The 19,398-nt window shown below is 41.9% G+C and overlaps 1 protein-coding gene across 1 annotated transcript in view; it reads left to right on the top strand.

Annotated features, from left to right (window-relative positions):
- The window catches only part of LOC130118211 (CUB and sushi domain-containing protein 3-like), a 473,370-nt gene that overhangs the window by 444,962 nt on the left and 9,010 nt on the right, over positions 1-19,398 (top strand). The window contains 2 exon segments of the mRNA XM_056286604.1: positions 3,947-4,126; positions 16,908-16,973. Of these exon segments, the coding sequence (XP_056142579.1) occupies positions 3,947-4,126; positions 16,908-16,973 (246 nt within the window).

A 19,398-nucleotide genomic window follows, 5' to 3' on the forward strand; every position in this document is an offset into this window, starting at 1 on the left:
GATGAAGGCTGCAGCATAGGGTGGTCCCCAATCATCTTGCTTCTCCATGCCATTGGACTCTGGCCACCCCCTGCCAAGGACTGTGTAGTGGCTGCAGGGGCATCAGCATCTCCATGTAGAAAGTTATCACACGCAGGTGTCCTCCCATTATGCAGCTCCAGGATCAACCTCTATGCCCACCTGAAGACCCAGAGGGAGGACGGTCATACTCGACCCCGAGTGTTTGCTGATGATGATGATGACGACTACAAGTTGATCAGAAACAACAACAATAAAAAAGAGACCCAGGATAGTGAATGTAGTCTGGTTCACCGTGTCAGGGAATGACTAACGAGTGTCCAAGGTGAACAAGTTAATTATGAGGATATTTAGAATGAGATGAAGTGAAGATTGTTGCATTTTCAATAAGTGTCTGTGATGACTGGTAGTGATAAAGCCTCTTTTGTCAGAAGACTGGCAAGGTAGGACAAAGCATAAGTGGCTTCATGTCATAGTCAGACACCCAGGAGGGTGAGTGTATCTTGATTAAACATTGATTTTGTCTATTGGTCGGTTTTGTTTGGAATGTCAACACAACAGTAGGCACTATTGATTAGTGAATGGTAAAAATGAAGAATAAATCATTTAAGATGGCTAGAAATGCAATGCTACCACTCACAGGTAGAGAAAAACACAGTTTAGACTTTGTGTTTTTGTCTATTCGTGGATTGCCACTCCAGGCCGGCGCAGCAATTCATCAACGTCCTCCATGTGCCCACCTCTGTCGGTCTCTAGGTATTTGTCTTTGTCTCTATCTGATGCACTTTAGCGGACACATAACGCCAAAGTCAGAATGAGCATCTCACGTTGTCAAGGAAGAGAGGAGAGCAGATTTCTTTCGAGGCCACATTTCATCTCTGGAGCAAAGTCTGCTATATCACTTGAAGAGTGAATAAATTTGGCTCTGTAAATAGAAATCAAGGAGCAATATGACATGTCTTTTGATACGAGAACTCATTGGAGATGTAGGTTTTTGCTGTATTCATGGTCTACTACTGTTCATCCACCCTGGACAAGCTGACAGATTGTCATGCTAAATGGGTTACCTGGACATGATCAGACAGCAAGATGAGTGTTGTTTTTTTTTGTTTTTTTTTCCTTTGTTGTTTTATTTCTCCAGACACCATGTACTGGATATATAATCTAACCAGAAGAGTGCACTCAGTATAGTGCAAATCTCTGCCAGGCGTATCTCCTCTTCTCCGGTGCTCGGACTTAGGAGAAAAACCAGCTGAGGAGTTCGCACTCAATTGCGGTAAAAAACGTGTTTTTCAAAGGTTTTTAATCACCACAACCATGAGAAGTCCTTGATCGTAGTCGTAACTGTGCATGAAAAATATTAGGCAGGCGGGCCCAGTAGTATGGGAGATTAGTAGCGGATACCCGTACATACACAGAAAAAAAGTGTTTTTCCTGCCATTATAAGACTTTTGAGCAGCGACCAATTCAATTGAACGGGAAATATGGGGGGAAAAAAGTGCTTAATATGCAGCTCATACTCACACACACTCACACACACACACGCACACACACTCACACACACCCACACACACACACGCGCGCACACACACACACGTGTGACCAAATGCGTAATCCCCTCCAGGCTATCCGCCTGGCGGGGATAATAATGCATGTAACACGTCATGAATTTTAAACAGGCTTTAGATGACATATCCTCATAAATGATTTATCAACTGATTTACAAAGCACTAAGGGGGTACACACAGTCAACAAACTCAATTTGCTCCGCTGGTCAATCTCTACGCATGTATACTGAGTGTGAGACCTGTAGCTGGTGACATCCTTGGGCTGCTTTCAAGCATTTCTGCTCTCGTTTGATAGTAACAAACAGGACTGGGTAGTACTTCCCATAGTGCCATAATAGCAAGGAACTGGCCACAGTTGGTCACCCAACTGGATGGCCACAGTTTTCATCCACCCGCAACGCTTGGCTGACCCATCACCCCATCCAGAAGGTTAAAAAAAAAAGAAGACAATTTCGCTTCTAGAAAAGGCTACATGAAAGATCTGAAGACTTCATTCCTGCAGTTCATATCCTGAGTCCACAGGGTTTGATGCAGTGTCGTATTTCAAGTCTAATTTCTGAAAGAGCTTAGGTGGAGGTTTTTGTCAACACGTCTAAGCACGGTTGGATGTGTTCATGCAAATGCCTACACAAGGGCACACATTAACGGGGGCCGGGGGGGTGTCTCTCTCTCACACACACACACAAACACAGCTCTAACAATCAGGCACCCTCCCAACCCCCTGCAGGATGTTGTCTCTTTTTCTCCAAAAGTTTGAAGTGTCTTTCATTCTGGCAGTTTCCCTCCATGCCCTATCGCCACTAATGTCATTAAGATGCCATAAAGGGCCAATTTGGTGCTGTGACTCAGTAGCAGCTGTCTCCCATATGACAGCTGGCAATTTATTCAGTCACAAGCAACAAAATTATTCAGTTTATTCTTAAATTGTCATTGATGCCTCATAGCCTGAATATTCAACCCCTTGGTGTTTGGAGCTATGGGGAGCTCTTTGAGGCCTTCTCTAGGCTGATGGATTTGCTTTTTTTTTTTTTTTTGCAGAGTTTGTTGATATGGAAAGTTAGTCTAAGCACACTTGTCCCACACTGTTGAAAAAAATAACAGAATACCAGTCTATTCCGTTGCCTACCAACGTGGGGCTCGCCGGTTCAAATCCCCGCGTTACCTCCGGCTTGGTTGGGCGTCCCTACAGTCACAATTGACCGTGTCTGCGGGTGGGAAGCTGGATGTGGGTATGTGTCCTGATCACTGCACTAGCACCTCCTCTGGTCGGTCGGGGCACCTGTTCAGGGGGGGGGACTGGGAGGAATAGCATAATCCTCCCACGTGCTACATCCCCCTGGTGAAACTCCTCACTGTCAGGTGAGAAGAAGCGGCTGGCGACTCCACATGTATCAGAGGAGGCATGTGGTAGTCTGCAGCCCTCCCCGGATCGGCAGAGGGGGTGGAGCAGCAACCAGGATGGCTTGGAAGAGTGGAATAATTGGCCAGATACAACTGGGGAGAAAAATGGGGGAAAATCCCAAACAAAAAAACAAAAAAACTGAATACTTAATATTGGCAATAAGAAGTGGTTGTTGGGAAGCGCAGCAGTAACAGCCTCTGTTTAGGGTTTATAAACCTGAAGTTTATGTATGCTCCTCGTCTCCGAGCTATGTTTAGAAAACGTTATGGCATGAAAATTAATTAGGCATCACTACTCCCCAGTGTTTAATGGAGTAATTGAATAAGTTGACCCCCAACAAGCAATTAATTCATTTCCAGCCAGTATTGCAGTGTAAAAAAATGTAATCACTTGAGGTTTAAAAAAAAATCTGAACCCCACAATGAGACAGCTTTTATATATTCAAGTGCTTCTCTCATTTTTAATTAACCTTCACATCCACCAGGTCAAACTAACCCTGAGATTTCTACCCATCCAGGAAGTGGTTGTTTTGACTGTTGTTGACCTAAGCTTCCATTTACGTATGCGTTGATGAATCAAAAAAGAAGCTAGCAGCAAGCTAGCATCATTCAGATTCATGTGAGAAAAGAGCCGAGGCACAATAAAGTCTCAGTGCGCTCCCTTAATCGTTCCCTGGACTGCTGTATAGATTATAACAAGCTCCTTTCTTTCTCTCACTTTCCATCCCTCTAACTTTTCCTCTCTTCCACACCCTACAGTGATTGCCTAATTAAATACCTGTCAGTGTTTTAGCCTGTGTGTTCATAGTATATTCATATAGGCTGTGTGTGTGTGTGTGTGTGTGTGTGTGTGTGTGTGTGTGTGTGTGTGTGTGTGTGTGTGTGTGCTTCTCTGTGAGTGTACTGTTTGTGATCTCATGTTTCTCTATGTCAATGTCTTCCCTCCGTTGTCTCTGTAGCCCACTCCTGCAAGCAGCCACGAAGCCCAGCCAACACGGACGTGGTGGGCCTAGACTTGCCCTCCTACGGCTATACCCTGGTGTACACCTGTCAGCCCGGCTATTTCCTTTCCGGGGGCTCCGAGCACCGCGTCTGTCGCTCTGACGGCAGCTGGACTGGCAAGGTTCCCGTATGCAGAGGTAGGGGCTTCACTGAAGGGGGCTTTGGGAGTGTGAGTTATTCTTTTTATAAAAACTTGTGTATATGGGGGGGTCCAAAGGAGTTGAATCAAGTGCAACTGGACTTGGTATATAAGTTGCACTTGATTCAACTCCTTTGGATATCCATGACCTGGATGAATGAGAACATTCACAGACATATATGGGGGGGAGGGACGTGATGCTAAGGGGAAGGGGGAGCACAGCATATGTTGCTTGTTGGTTTTTGTGTGTGTGTTTGTGTATGTGTGTGTAAATGTAAATAGATACATGAATAAATGTTGATTTAGTGAATACATATGCATATGATGGATGGAAGATGAAAGGATGTGAGTAGAGAGTGATTATGGTCGATAGGAGCCCATTTTCATCCTACGGTGTCATATATTGATGCTGTTGATAAAGCGCCGATATGTGACATGCAAGGCACCCTTTGACGTCTGGTTGAGACGCGGTGGGTTAACCAAAACCTAACTTCTACCCTAAATTTAAACACTACCTATCCTGTATGTCGTTAATATTCATCAATCAGGGCTGAAGTTTAACATTGGGGTCTGATGCCCATCTCTGTATAGATGCTGAATAGTACCTTGTGTGTCACATATCAACACTTGATCATTACTGTCAGTATGTTATGCCATTTCACTGGAGGCATTCTGTGTGTGTGTGTGTATGTGTGTGTGTGTGATACTCTGTTTCTGTTATGTTGGTAGCTATGAGATGTTAATCTTAAGCTGACATTACAGTGAACACAGTTCATGAAAAGATGACATGATATAAATCTTCTCTTGTACTATGAAAACAATGGCACAGCTTGCACTACCTCCTTGATCAACAGTAAGCATGTCAAATTACACAGTAGGGGTGTCACAATTTCGATTCTAAATCGACAATCGATCAAAATGAGCTTTTGATTTTGACCTTCGAAATCACAGAATCGGCGAATCTCACAGTATTTTTTTTTCTCTCCACACCCACCTACTTGTGCACCTACAGTACGGAAGTTTTGTCTCCCCGTCCTGGCAGTGGTAGTATTTACTTTCCTTCTTTTAGCGCTCTCCAACGAGGAAAAGCTACACTGATGGTTATAACCAGGGTTGCCAACTGTCCTGTGTTAGCTAGGGTGTCCCTTATATTGGGCCAAATTGATTTGTCCCATACGTGACCTCCCTTGTCCCTTTTATTGACCGCTACTCTACTCTAACCACTAGACGGCACTCTCACAGTTGTGTCAAATCTGATACAACAGCATTAGCAGAGTGCTGATCACGATGAGTGATCATCCAATCACAGCCCTCCTCACACGCATCAGTTGTACATGTACAGTAAATGCACCAATTCCTTCAAAAACAGAAAAAGTTCTGGCAATGTCTGGTGCTGTTCAGTCGATTTGGCATGTGGAAATATGGATTAACCTGCAAATATGGATAAACCTGCAAAGAAGAAAAGACTGCGCAGCTACAATAAACAATGGGAAGTAAAAAAGATGTGGGTTAAGCCCGCCAGCGGTGACTCAACAAAAGCCTTCTGTACTTTATATCGCAGGGAATTTTCAGTTGGCCATGGAGCTGAGAATGATCTGACTGACTAAGCATGCTTCCACAGAAATGCACAAGAAGACCACAAGCAATATCAGTGAATTCTTCATGACATGTACTGTGGAAAATGACAAAACTGTGGCAAGTGAATCCTCGTACGTGTATCATACTGTTAAACATGGACTCAGCTACAACAGCACCGACTGTCTTGTTGAGCTTAACGGTGCGTTTTTTCAGTACTCAAATATTGAGAAGAAGATGCAGTTGGGAAGAATGAAAGCTGAGAGGATCACAATTAATGTTTTAGGACCAAAGACTGTGCGGGATATTCTGGATGATCTGTCCCCGACTGAAGGTGAGCCTGTGTTTTACTCGGTTGCCACCGATGCCTCAAACAAGGGAAATACAAAAATGTTTCCCCTGTGCGTGCGATATTTTTCTGTGTCTGATGGAGAGCAGTGCCAGTTACTTGACTTTTATGAAGACAGTGATGAAGCTGCAAATGGTATACATCAAGCTCTGATGAACTGTCTGGAAAATTATGAACTGGATATTAAACACATCACAGCCTATGAAGCAGATAATGCCAACGTCAACGTTGGAAAACACCACTCCGTTTACCAGTTATTGAGTACTGCCAACAGTCGCATTCTGAAAGCTAATTGCCCAGCTCACATAGCTCATAACACCTGCAAGTACGCCTGTGATCGGCTGTCAGTGGATATTGAGTCGCTCGTTTTAAGGATCTACAGCCACTTCTCAGTATTTGCTTCCAGAAGAGAGGAACTGCGTGCATTTTTTGCCTTTGTTGACATTGAGTGCCATGAAATTCTGTGTCATGCACGCAATGGCTATCTCTTCATCCAGCTGTTGATTGTCTTCTGTAGAGCTGGCTAGCTCGCACCTCATACTTCAGGTCCCTTGGGGAGACCTGTCCTGTGGCACTGAAGAGGATGTTTGAGGACGAAGAAAAAGCTGGAGCTGCTGAGATTTAACTGTGCTTTTTCCACAACGTGGGGTGTGTTTTTGACACACTCGTTACAAAGCTGGAGGAAACAACCCTCTGCATCACAGATGTTTATGAGGAAGTGGGACAATTCGACAAGTGTCAGCACAAAGATAAAATCAGCAAAAGGACTCTCTGAAGTTCTGTGACTCTGTCATTGCATATATTGACAAGTGGTTTGATTTCTCATCAGAAAATGTAATGACGACGCTGAAACCGATCGGCCTACATGAGGAGCTCTCCTTCTCTGACCTGGAGCAGGTGGTGGCTGCCCTCAAGATGACAGATACAGTCAGTATGGACCAACTGTATGAAGAGTTTTGTGCTAGCAGGGAGTAAATACAGAAAGCCAGACAGGATACCACAAAATCCACCAATGAGAAGTGGGTGGCAGTTTTCGAAAACATGGGGAAAGCCAACTTGATCAACATGTTCAGGATTGTCTCATTTGGCCTCAGTGTGCCAGCCTCAAATGCCTATGTAGAGAGGATTTTCTCTCTGATGACCATTAAATGGTCAGACTCAAGAAACAGATGCAGCACAGAGCTGATCAAAAATGAACTTCAAATATCTGTGAACTGTGACTTGTCATGTAAGGACTTTTCTCTAGCTGCACAAAAGGACAAAAGACTGTTTGAATTGGTCAAGAGCAGCAAAAAATATCCACGGAAAAAGTAGACTTGACTCATTTTCACACTGGCCAAAAAACCCGTTAACATCCGCCTTTGGTCAATGTAGCATTGACCACCAAAGACGGATGTTAGCGGGATTTTTGGCCAGTGTGAAAGGGCATTTAGTGAGCAGATGCATGTCTCTCTTTTCCTCTTAAATTTTTTTTCGTTGTTGTTGTGAGGGTCCAAGTTGTGATTTCCAACTTATACATAGTTTTAGTGAATAAGAATATGAAGCATCATTCCCCACCACTGTTTGTGGACACCGAGGGTGCACCTTCTGTGAGTCTCTGCTGTTTGATTCCTCTGCAAAGCTGCAGCATATAAAAGCTATTGTTACTTCTAGTTTGTCACTTGTAGGATTAACAAGAAGGGGGATAACTTTTTCTAACCTACAGTGAAAGAGTCACAAGTGTTTTGACTTAGACTAATAGTAAAGGTAATAGGTAATGGTTCAAATAAAGGACTGTGTTCAAGGTACCTGCTGTAAATTAACAAACTATTATTAAACCTACCATATGTTGCCAAGGCATGAGAGTTGTGTATTGATCTTTAATTTCACTGTAAGAGATTAGCTATCATTATGACAAATGGCTTAAAACAATACACTGTATATTCACACAACACCATACCCACAATGCCGCGGCATGCCACCCTTTGACCCTTATTTGGTAGTGAAAAAGGTGGCAACCCTAGTTTTAACCATTGGTGTAGCTTTCAGTGTTTTTCAGTGTAGCTTCAGTGTTTGTTCTCGCCGTCGATCGCTTTCTTTCTTTCTTTCTTTCTTTTTTCTTACTTTAATCCTTCCTCGACTGCCAAGTTTCTATTTTCTCTGGATCATCAGAAACTTTTCTTGGAAGCTTCTTTGGTTTTTTTCGCAATAGCTTCCAAGCCCGGAAGCTTTCTGGCAGAAAGCCCTGAAGGTAAGACAATCAGAGGCATGCGAACGCTTTCGCCACACTTTTATTTTATTTTATTTTATTTATTTTTTTAGCATTGTGGCTTTTTTTTCTATAAACACGCATATCTTTACTGAACATAATTCAAAATAAACATTGGTCTTGCAACAGCAGACAATGGAGAAAAAATACATAAAAAATCAACAGTAGCTAATAACCTTACACAGACAAAAGAGAAAATAGGCAGGTAAATAAATACATAAAAAAATGTAAAAAAAATAAATACAGTACAGAGCATTTACTCTTCACAGAGTGTTCATAGAAGGTAATCTATTGGGGATCTACCAATACTTTGTCATAATGTGTCAGCAAAGTTGTAGTTGTTCAAAGTTGTTTTTTTTTTTATTCATTAGTTTGCATGTTTCAATAAAGAAACAAAATTCTGCACAAAACTGATGTACAGTGGGGCAGCCAGGTAGCGTAGCGGTCTGTTCCGTTGCCTACCAACACGTGGATCGCCGGTTCACAACCCCATGTTATCTCCAGCTTGGTCGGGCGTCCCTACAGACACAATTGGCCGTGTCTACAGGTGGGAAGCCGGATGTGGGTATGTCACTGCACTAGCGCCTCCTCTGGTTGGTCGGGGTGCCTATTGGGGGTGGGGGTGGGGGAGGGGGAACTGGGGGGGAATAACGTGATCCTCCCGCGCACTACGTCCCCCTGGTGAAACTCCTCACTGTCAGGTGAAAAGAAGCGGCTGGCGACTCCACATGTATTGGAGGAGGCATGTGGTAGTCTGCAGCCTTCCCCGGATCAGCACGGGGTGGAGCAGTGACCGGGACGACTCAGAGGAGTGAGGTAATTGGACAGGTACAATTGGGGAATAAAGGGGGGGGGGGGGGAAATCCAACAAAAAAAACAAAAAAAAAAAAAACTGATGTACAGCAGGAATAGATGATGCGAACTTCTCTTTATGATTATAAAACAGCCATCAAAATAATAAGATTAGATATGAATTCCAAACCAATGTCTTTTTTTATTTTTACAGTACACAACAATATCTTTCAAAGTTACATGGAAATCAAGATATCCTTGGGCAAAAAAATGTCTCACAATGTGTGTCCACAATCTAGAAATCACCGGGCAACTGTAAAATAAAGGTGTGTGACAGCATCTTACAAAGCTGTGGTTGCAACTATTCCCAAATCCTCTATGAATAGTACATATTGCCATTGTAACTCTAGTTAGTGGTCATGGCAATTTGCATATGAAACCAATCATTGTTTTCGGTCATCATGCCACTGTACTGTTGATAAAGGTGGGGATACCTGCACTCAGTTGAGACCGAAGAGGTCACTTAGATGAGTGATGAAACGTTTCTGTCAATAAATGTTGTGTCCAGATGAACTGATTCAACTTTCTGTGACTCTAGGAGTAATATTTTTTTTCCTGGAATATATTACGGATATGTTTGTTATTACATTTATCGCCATTCAATGTTAGTTTAGAGCAGAGGTCTTCAACAGGGGATCCGCGGCCCCTAGGGGGTCCTCAGAATTACTGCAGGGGGTCCGCCAAATTATTTGACCCCAAACTTTTTTTCTTCTAAAAATATGTCTGAAAATATACATTAACATAAATACAACCTATAATAAGCAAAGATAATCTTCCTACTCATTAAAAAAATACAACATTGAAGATACCCATGACTCCTCGTGCAATAATGTGATCACCCTGAAAGCCGAGCACCAGTTAGCTATCCTATGCTAAAGCACTGTGCGTTGCCAATGAAAAATTGTAAATAACTGAATGCCATATTAAGCCAAATAGGTACGTATTATTAGCCTAAGTATACAGCCATTCTTACGTTAATGTGATCTACAATGGCTTGCCTTTTAACTTCTTGACCAAGAAACTCTGACAGACCCTGCACTTCATCACGAACCACTGACAAAAGTTCAGAGGTTGAGGCTAATGCACCTGCTAACAGCCATGCTACAACTGCTGCTAAGCACAAATGAGAGAAGACCTGAAAATATTCAGAGAATTATCTCAAGTTTGGATTTACCTTTAAAGAGGGCATTGAATTACGAGTGCGTGCTCTGCCGTGCTGTCAAACAAAAGTATGAAGCCATCAAAACTGCAGCACTATTTCGAGACAACCCATACTAACTTGAAAGAAAAACCAGTGGGTTACTTTCAGGCCCTTCTCAAATCTTTCAAAGGCCAACAGACCTTGATGAGACAATCAGCTAAAGTTGTCGAGCTAACTTTGAAAGCCTCTTATCAAATTGCTCTTCGGATCGCTCAAAACAAAAAGCCATACACAATTGCAGAAGAGTTAAATAGCCAGTGATATGTGCAAAACAATGTTTGGGAATGATGAGTATGTTAATAAACTGAAAAGCATTCCGTTGTCGGACACAATCGTGTCTCGCCGTATTGATGACATGGCATCTGATGTGAGGGTGCAACTAGTAGAGAAAAGTGCAGGAACGCACCTTTCTCTACTAGTTGCACTAGAACATTCAGGCAGGAACGCACAGAATTTTCAAAGTGATCGATGTTTTTTTAAGAGAAAATGACCTACCCTGGGCAAAATGTGTTGCGATGTGCACTGATGGTGCAAGAGCCATGGCTGTTTTAAAAAGTGGACTAATAGTGCTTGTCAAGGGTGTGGCTCCCCAAGTGACGTGGAAGCATTGCATGCTACATAGGGAGTCTCGTTGCCAATGAAATGAGTGCTGAATTGTCAGACATCATGGACTCTGTCGTGAAAGCTGTCAGTGTTGTCAAGAAGAGTGCTTTGCAAACGCAGCTCTTTCCCTCTCTCTGTGCTGCTGTGGGAGAAGAACACACTGCACTACTTTACCATTCTGGGGTTTGATGGCTTTCACGTGGAGCAGTGCTGTCACATGTGTTTGAGTTACGTACGTCTATTCAGGAGTTTTTACTTTGCCAAAACTGCGCAGAGCTGGCTGCAAATTTCAGTGACGATGTCTGGGTTACTAAACTTGCATATCTTGCAGACATTTACTCTGAGTTGAACAGACTTAACAGTTCTTTGCAAGGCTGCAATACACATGCCATCCAGCTGAATGACAGAATGGAAGGCTTTCTGAAGAAAATCAAAAGATGGAGGAAGCGAGTCAGGGAGGGCACTTTTTCCATGTTTCCATCAGTGGATGAGTTGGGAGATTCTGCAGTGCTTTCACCTCACGTAACACACACAATTGTTGCACACTTGGAGGCACTTGGGGTCAATTTGGGAAATACTTTTCTGAGGCTGACTCCTGGCGCAGGGACAAGACATGGATACAGTTTCCATTCAAAGATCATGCAGCAGATGGTTCAAACTTGACAGTGACAGAGGAGGATCAGCTCATCGAACTAGCCACTGAATGTACATACAGAAACATGTATTAGACAAGACCACTCATCCAGTTCTGGATTTCTTGCCAGAAAGACTTCCCACAACTGACAGCAAAAGCAATGAGGAGTCTTTTACCTTTTGCAACGACATATCTTTGCAAGAGTGGATTTTCCTCCCTTACCTACCTGAAAAGCAAGTACAGGTCAAGACTGCAGCCTGAGGCTGATATGGCCCTCTGCCTGACAACCTCCATCTGCCCTAGAATAGACAAGCTGTGTGCCACTCACCAGGGTCAGACCTCTCACTAAGGTAGGAGCTGTGCCATCCACACATAAAGTTAAGCTTAATGCTTCATTGTCCCTCCCCCATTAAAATTCGTGAAATTGTACATGTATAAACTGTCAATATAGAATTAAAAGATGTCCTAAAAACACCACACTGTTATAATGTATATATAGTTCTGTATACATATACATATGTGTATGGGCGTATAGGTATATGTATGTGTATACACACACACACACACACACACACACACACACACACACACACGTATATATTTTTGTTTTATTTTATCTTCCACTTATTCAGTTCACTTTCATACAAGTAATGTAAGTCAATGTGCATTCTTTATTTTCCTTTATAAAATAATTGCAAATAAAACATGTTCTATAAATATATGCATCTGTCAATAATTATTATTTTAATGGCTTAGCATTGTATACAGCATTACAAAGTACTTTTATGCATGGCACAATAGGCCGCCCTACACATTATTGTTGGTACGGTTTAATAAGCAACACAATTTTATACAATATGTAATTAGGGGGTCCCTCCACCATGTCTCTATCAGCCAAGGGGTGACAGAGACAATGGAAAGTTATGTTGTTGTATATCATTCGTATGATAGTATCTCTCCCTTATTGTCTTGCAAATCTAAAACACGATTTAATACCCCTTTTGTACCAATTTTGAAGAAAATTTGACTTATTTTTGCTAATAATTTTACAATTATTCCAAAGGAATGAACCATGAGGAGAATATTTGTGAAGGTAACACATTTTCCAAGCCAGAAGTGCTTGTTGGTGAAATTTGGACAATTTGATTGAAAGTTTAATTATAGAATAATCACAAAGCAGTATAAATTTTATGCCACCAAAGATATTCCTTTACTATTCCTGCAATTCGCTCATCTCCATGGATGCTTATAGAAAATAATTCAACAACTAATAAGAACAAGAAAGGAGCGACGTAACATCCTTGTGGTATTCTACGATTAATTTTAAATCGTTGAGAAATAATATAAACAGTGGTTGTTCTTGGAACAATCACTGTTTTAAACAACCACTATTTAAATTACATTGTGTAAGTTGCTTTGTCACAGAAGTCGCAGGACCAGCCAGACGAGTAAAAAAAAAAAGACATAGTCTGGGAAATACGGTAATTGCAATTGAATTTCGTTTTGCAATTTTCTTTTCAAGCGCGGAAAAGTAGCTTGATTTCTTTTCACCTTCCTCCATCCATTTAGCCCTTGATCCAATGTATGCACCCTTAGCTAATTTCAAATAGAACTGATACTTTTGACTGGATGTTCGTTAATTCCCTCTCATCCTCTTGAGTTAGTTGTTGTTTTTGTAGTGTGTTGACATCATCCATAGGATCCATTTCAATTTGATTTGTTATTTTCTTTAGTTCTTTACTTCTTTTAATAGCTGCAGTTCTCACTTTGTATTTAAACAATTCCCAGCTTCTTTTCATAATTGAGTAAAAGGAGTCATCTAAAATTTGTTCCACTAATTTAAAAAGTTGTTCATTAAATAGCTTATCTTTGGGAAGTGAATTATTAAATTGCCAGTGACCTCTTTGATTCATGGATTTTTTATCTTACATCATCAAATATATGAGTTTGTGATCTGATAATGGTGACCATCTACGTGATACATTAACATATTCCAAAGCAGAATTAGAAATCAAGAACATATCAATTCTAGAACATAACGATGTGGTATTTTTTGACCATTTAAAACCTACTCTCCATGTAAAATCCATTCATCCATCCATCCATCCATTATCTTAACCGCTTATACTGCTCTCAGGGTCGTGGGGATGCTGGAGCCTGTTCCTGCAGTCATTGGGTTGCAGGTGGGGAGACACCCTGGACAGGCCGCCAGGCCATCACAGGGCCATGTAAAATCCATGTTAAGAAAATGCCTTGGGAGAAATTATAGATAAGTTAGCGCACAGTGCTATAATTATATTATTGCTATTAAGACTTAACATGGAATGACAAGGGTATCTGTCAATAGCGTTGTCAAGGCACTCATTGACCTCTCCTGAGTTAATAATATAAGGGTTATTATATTTTGAGGAACTTTCCTGAACCACCCTTGTTATTTCCAAAAATAGGTTTCTGTTTTGTGAAACAATTACATCCATAAACATTACAACTAATAAAAAAAAATTGTCCACTTTAAGAATCAAAATGATCAACCAGTGAGATGACTGAGTCTATAACATCACCTTTAAATTTGTGTAACTGCACCATTACTCCTGCTGAGTGTGAAGTTCCATGACTAAAGTAAAGAGAGTTCCCCCATTGAGATTTCCAGTACTTGACATCAGAATCAATAGAGTGTGTTTCTTGGCAGAAAATTATATCTGCATCAGTAGGTTTGCAATAAAGAAAAAGTGCTTTCCTTTTAATACTGTCACCAAGTCCCCTAAGATTTAGCAATGCTATACTCATGGAATTAAATTTAAGAGCCATAACCAAGAAAGAAAAAGAAAATATATAAAAAAGTACAACAAAAAAAAAGCCTAGACAAAATTCAGGAAGTTGTATTTAGGCAAAGCCTTAAGTTAACCTACACCTACAAATGGGATAGCAGTATTGGCCGTATGATCCATCAGTGTAGCTGCTGGCCTCGTCCTCTCGGGTCATCTGCAAATGTGCCATTGAAGTTAATTCTTTTCCCATCAATGAATGCAAATGGATCATGAAAGGAAGCCTTTTCCCCTTCCGACCCCACCTTTTGGACAAATTGCCAGAGCAACTCTCTAGCTGCTTGATCCTCGGGAGAGAGAGCTTCGGAGATGTGTAGATTGATGTGTTTCATGAAGGTGTTGCCTCTGGCTTCTTTCCAGACAAGGTCATGGTAATGGCACATAGAGAACAGAATTATAATTGCATGTTGTGACTTCATGCCTGGTGTATTTTTCTTTCGTCCCACCCCATGAACATCAACCACTTACTCAAGTTTAACCTTTGGTGCAACTTTGTACAGCACATCGATGGTCATTGCTCTAACATCCTCCCGATCATCCTCATTCAAGCCATGGAGTTTCAGCACCCAGAATCTGCTATGCTAACTTTAAAGAGTAGAATTCTCCACCTTTAGTTTGGCAACTTCTTGCTCCAATGGGATTATTTTTTCGCTATGTTCCTTGAGATCTAAGGCAGGTTTTTGCACAGTAGCGGCAAGTTCAGTTAACTTTGAGGATGAAATCTCTGAAGTCTTCTCAGTGGCAGCTACCTTAGTAAATATATGGTCAAGTTTGTCCCTTAGCATCTTATTGCGATGAGAATTTCGCCTGCATTAGTATAAGCGACATTTCTTTCAGAGCTGCTGGACTCAGATGTTACCTCAGCTTTTGGCCTTTTTGTGGGAGGGCATTTATCTGATGATTCAGGCAGTGGAATGGCAAGGACGTCAGGTTGGGCCCTGGAGTCGCTATCTGCATCCAACCATTGAACATCCGATTCTTTATGAACATCCATGCTGTCGTTACTTTTGGACATCATTTTAAAGGACTGATTTTTTTCTCCCTTTTCTGCTGCCCATCAATCAGTGAAGCAACCTACCACTGGTGGCTATCAATTTAAGCAGCTAAAACATTAAAGACTTAAAGAAACAATGGCAAATCCCGCATTGATTCCCTAAACCTGAAGAGCGTTGTGAAACACGTCCAACTAGCCGGACGCCATCTTGGCCCCACCATGCTTTCGTTACCCGGAAAAAAAGCAATCATTGCTGGTTGACATAAAATGCATCACTACGCATCACTTCCGATGCACCAGCCCATATTTATTTTATGTGTATACTTTCATTTAATGGACTGGATTGACTGACTGTTGTATATTTATATTTTCAATAGATAAAAAAAAAAAGCTTGGGAATGCAGTGCAGGAATGTCGCCCCAGACATCAGATTTAAAACTCTGCTATACTGTGAAATACAGAGAGCTTTACCTGACAGTGATAGGCTTAATCATCATTGTGTGAAATCATTTGGCAAGGGCTTGAATGTCACGGATATTCATTTATATGTTAAAGCCCCACATTCTAGCTTTAACTATGGAGCCCGGGAGGTGACATGAGCGTGTGTGCATTTTATAACTTGCAAGAGATCTTTACTAAAAAAAATTTTACCATGTCACCTCCTGGGCTCCGTACTTACAGGTAGCCTGCAGCTGCACTTTTCGAGGCACCATGGTCACTGAAACAACAGAAGTGGAAAATCCTCTTGCTTCCCTGAAATCATCGGTGTGGAAACATTTTGACTACCCCCGTCAGTTATGTCAACAATGAACACATCGTTGACAAAAAACTACTTTGTTCCAAATTGACAGGTCAAATAAGTTGTTATTACATTTTGAATAAGTTATTTGAATTTGACCATATGGCCTTCATGTGGTACATTCCACACAAACAAACAAAAAAGGTGTTTATATCACACTTGATACCATGTAGCCTATCTTTTTAAGGAAGGAGTTGCCAGGGCATAAAACCAATTACTCTGTTGATCTTTACAAATCGAGACTTGGTAGTCTATCATGGCATAGCCATCAGTGCTAAAAAAAAAAATCTTTAAATCGAAAATCGGATTGAATTGCGACCTTAAAATCATAAGTCCAATCGAATCATGGATTTGGAGAATTGTGACACTCCTATTATAGACTAATACAATGTTGTCAAATATTGTGAGTGTGCTGTGGAATCTTCCACACTATTTTAATCCATATAATTACCCTTTCCAATATGCTTGTCCGGATGCTTTGAAATATTTTTCCTTTCAGAAGAGGTTGTTAAAATGTACATTTTAAATCATGTACATTTACATACAATCTGTACAGTGGGTTATGAAATAGCCAACAAAAGAAACATTCAATGCATGCAGCATTTTCCCTTTAAGCAGTGTATATTTTCTCAAAATCATTGGCATATTTAGCTTTGTTGTGTGTTCTCCTGTAACATGCATATTTGTGTCCTCCAACAGTTGGCTCCAAATTGCATGAAAAAACTGTCAAGCCAATATCAGGGACACCAAGCCCTAAAATAAATGGTAAGTAATTTTTTCATTACTATTCCATTTTTCATAGTCAGTCATCAAAGAGGTCCTCAGCCCTGCACATAACCTATATCGCCGCTAAACAACACTAGCTAAAACTAAGTAGATGAGCACTTAAGGCGTGCACAGTCTTCAAGTACTGTACAATCTGCAATAATTTGCATTTCATACTGCAAGCGTACCTACTACTGCTACTATTACTTTTGGCTGCTCCCATTAGGGATCGCCACAGTGGATCATCTGTTTCCATTTCTTCCTGTCCTCTGCATCTTCCTCTGTCACACCAGCCACCTGCATGTCCTCCCTCACTACATCCATAAACCTCCTCTTTGGCCTTCCTCTTTTCCTCTGTCCTGGCAGCTCCGTATTCAACATCCTTCTCCCAATATACCCAGCATCTCTCCTCCACACATGTCCAAGCCATCTCAATCTTGCCTGTCTTGCTTTGTCTCCAAACTGTCCAACCTGAGCTGTCCCCCAAATATAATTGTTCCTAATCCTGTCCTTCTTCGTCACCCCCAATGAAAATCTTTGCATCTTCAACTCTGCCACCTCCAGCTCTGCCTCCTGTCATTTCGTCAGTACCACTGTCTCCAAACCATATAACATAGCTGGTCTCACAACCATCTTGTAAACTTTCCCTTTACCTCTTGCTGGTACCCTTCTAACACTCTTCTCCACCAACTCCACTCTGCCTGCATGCTCTTCTTCACCTCTCTTCTGCACTCCCCATTACTTTGGACAGTTGACCCCAAGTATTTAAACTCATACACCTTCGTCACCTCTATTCCTTGTATCCTCACCATTCCATTGTCCTCCCTCTCATTCACACATAGGTATTCTGTCTTGCTCCTACTGACTTTCATTCCTCTTCTCTCCAGTGCATACCTCCACCTCTCCGGGCTCTCCTCAACTTGCACCCTACTCTCGCTACAGATCACAATGTCATCCGCAAACGTCATACTCCACGGAGACTCCTGCCTGATCTTGTCCGTCAACCTGTCCATCACCATTACAAACAAGAAAGGGCTTAGAGCCGATCCTTGATGTAATCCCACCTCCACCTTGAACCCATCTGTCATTCCAACCACACACCTCACCATTGTCACACTTCCCTCATACATATCCTGCACCACTCCTACATTCTTCTCTGCCACTCCCGACTTCCTTATACAATACCACACGTCCTCTCTTCGCACCCTGTCATATGCTTTCTCTAAATCCACAAAGACACAATATAACTCCTTCTGACCTTCTCTATACTTCTCAATCAACATTCTCAAAGCAAACATCACATCTGTGGTGCTCTTTCATTGCATGAAACCATACTCCTGCTCGCTATACGTCACCTCTCCTCTTAACCTAGCTTCTATTACTCTTTCCCATATCTTCATGCTGTGGCTAATCAACTTTATACCTCTATAGTTTCTACAGCTCTGCACATGGCCCTTATTCTTGAAAATCAGTACAAGTATGCTTCTTCTCCACTCCTCAGGAATCCTCTCACTTTCCAAGATTGTGTTAAACAATCTAGCTAAAAACCCCACTGCCATCTCTCCTAAACATCTCCATGCCTCCACAGGTATGTCATCAGGACTAACTGCCTTTCCACTCTTCATCCTCTTCATAGCTGCCCTCACTTCCTCCTTGCTAACCCACTGCACTTCCTGATTCACTATCCCCCATCATCCAACCTTCTCTCTCGCTCATTTTCTTCATTCATCAGCCGCTCAAAGTACTCCTTCCATCTTCTCAGCACACTCTCCTCGCTTGTCAGCACATTTCCATCTCTATCCTCCATCACCCTAACGTGCTGCACATCCTTTCCAGCTCGGTCCCTCTGTCTAGCCAATCGGTACAAGTCCTTTTCTCCTTCCGTAGTGTCTAACCTCTCATACAACTCACCATACACCTTTGCCTTTGCCACCTCTCTCTTTGCTTTACACTGCATCTCCTTGTACTCCTGTCTACCTTTTTCATCTCTCTGACTATCCTACTTCTTTGCCAACCTCTTCCTCTGTATACATTGCTGTACTTCCTCGTTCCACCACCAAGTCTCCTTGTCTTCCTCCTCTGTCCTAATGACACACCAAGTACCTTCCTAGCTGTCTCCCTCACTATTTCTGCAGTGGTTGCCCAGCCATCCGGCAACTCTTCACCACCCAGTGCCTGTCATAACTCCTCCCTGAACTCCCTGTCACCACCTTGCAGTCTCCAATGCCTTTCAGATCGCGCCTTCTACATAAGATATAGTTCACCTGCGTGCACTTTCCTGCACTCTTGTACGTCACCCTGTGTTCCTCCCTCTTCTTGAAATATATATTCACCACAGCCATTTACATCCTTTTTGCAAAATCCACCGCCGTCTGTCCTTCCACATTATTCTCCTTGACACCATCCCTACCCATCACCTCTGTTC

The sequence above is a fragment of the Lampris incognitus genome, chromosome 9, assembly GCF_029633865.1.
Source record: "Lampris incognitus isolate fLamInc1 chromosome 9, fLamInc1.hap2, whole genome shotgun sequence".
NCBI classification, from domain to species: domain Eukaryota; kingdom Metazoa; phylum Chordata; class Actinopteri; order Lampriformes; family Lampridae; genus Lampris; species Lampris incognitus.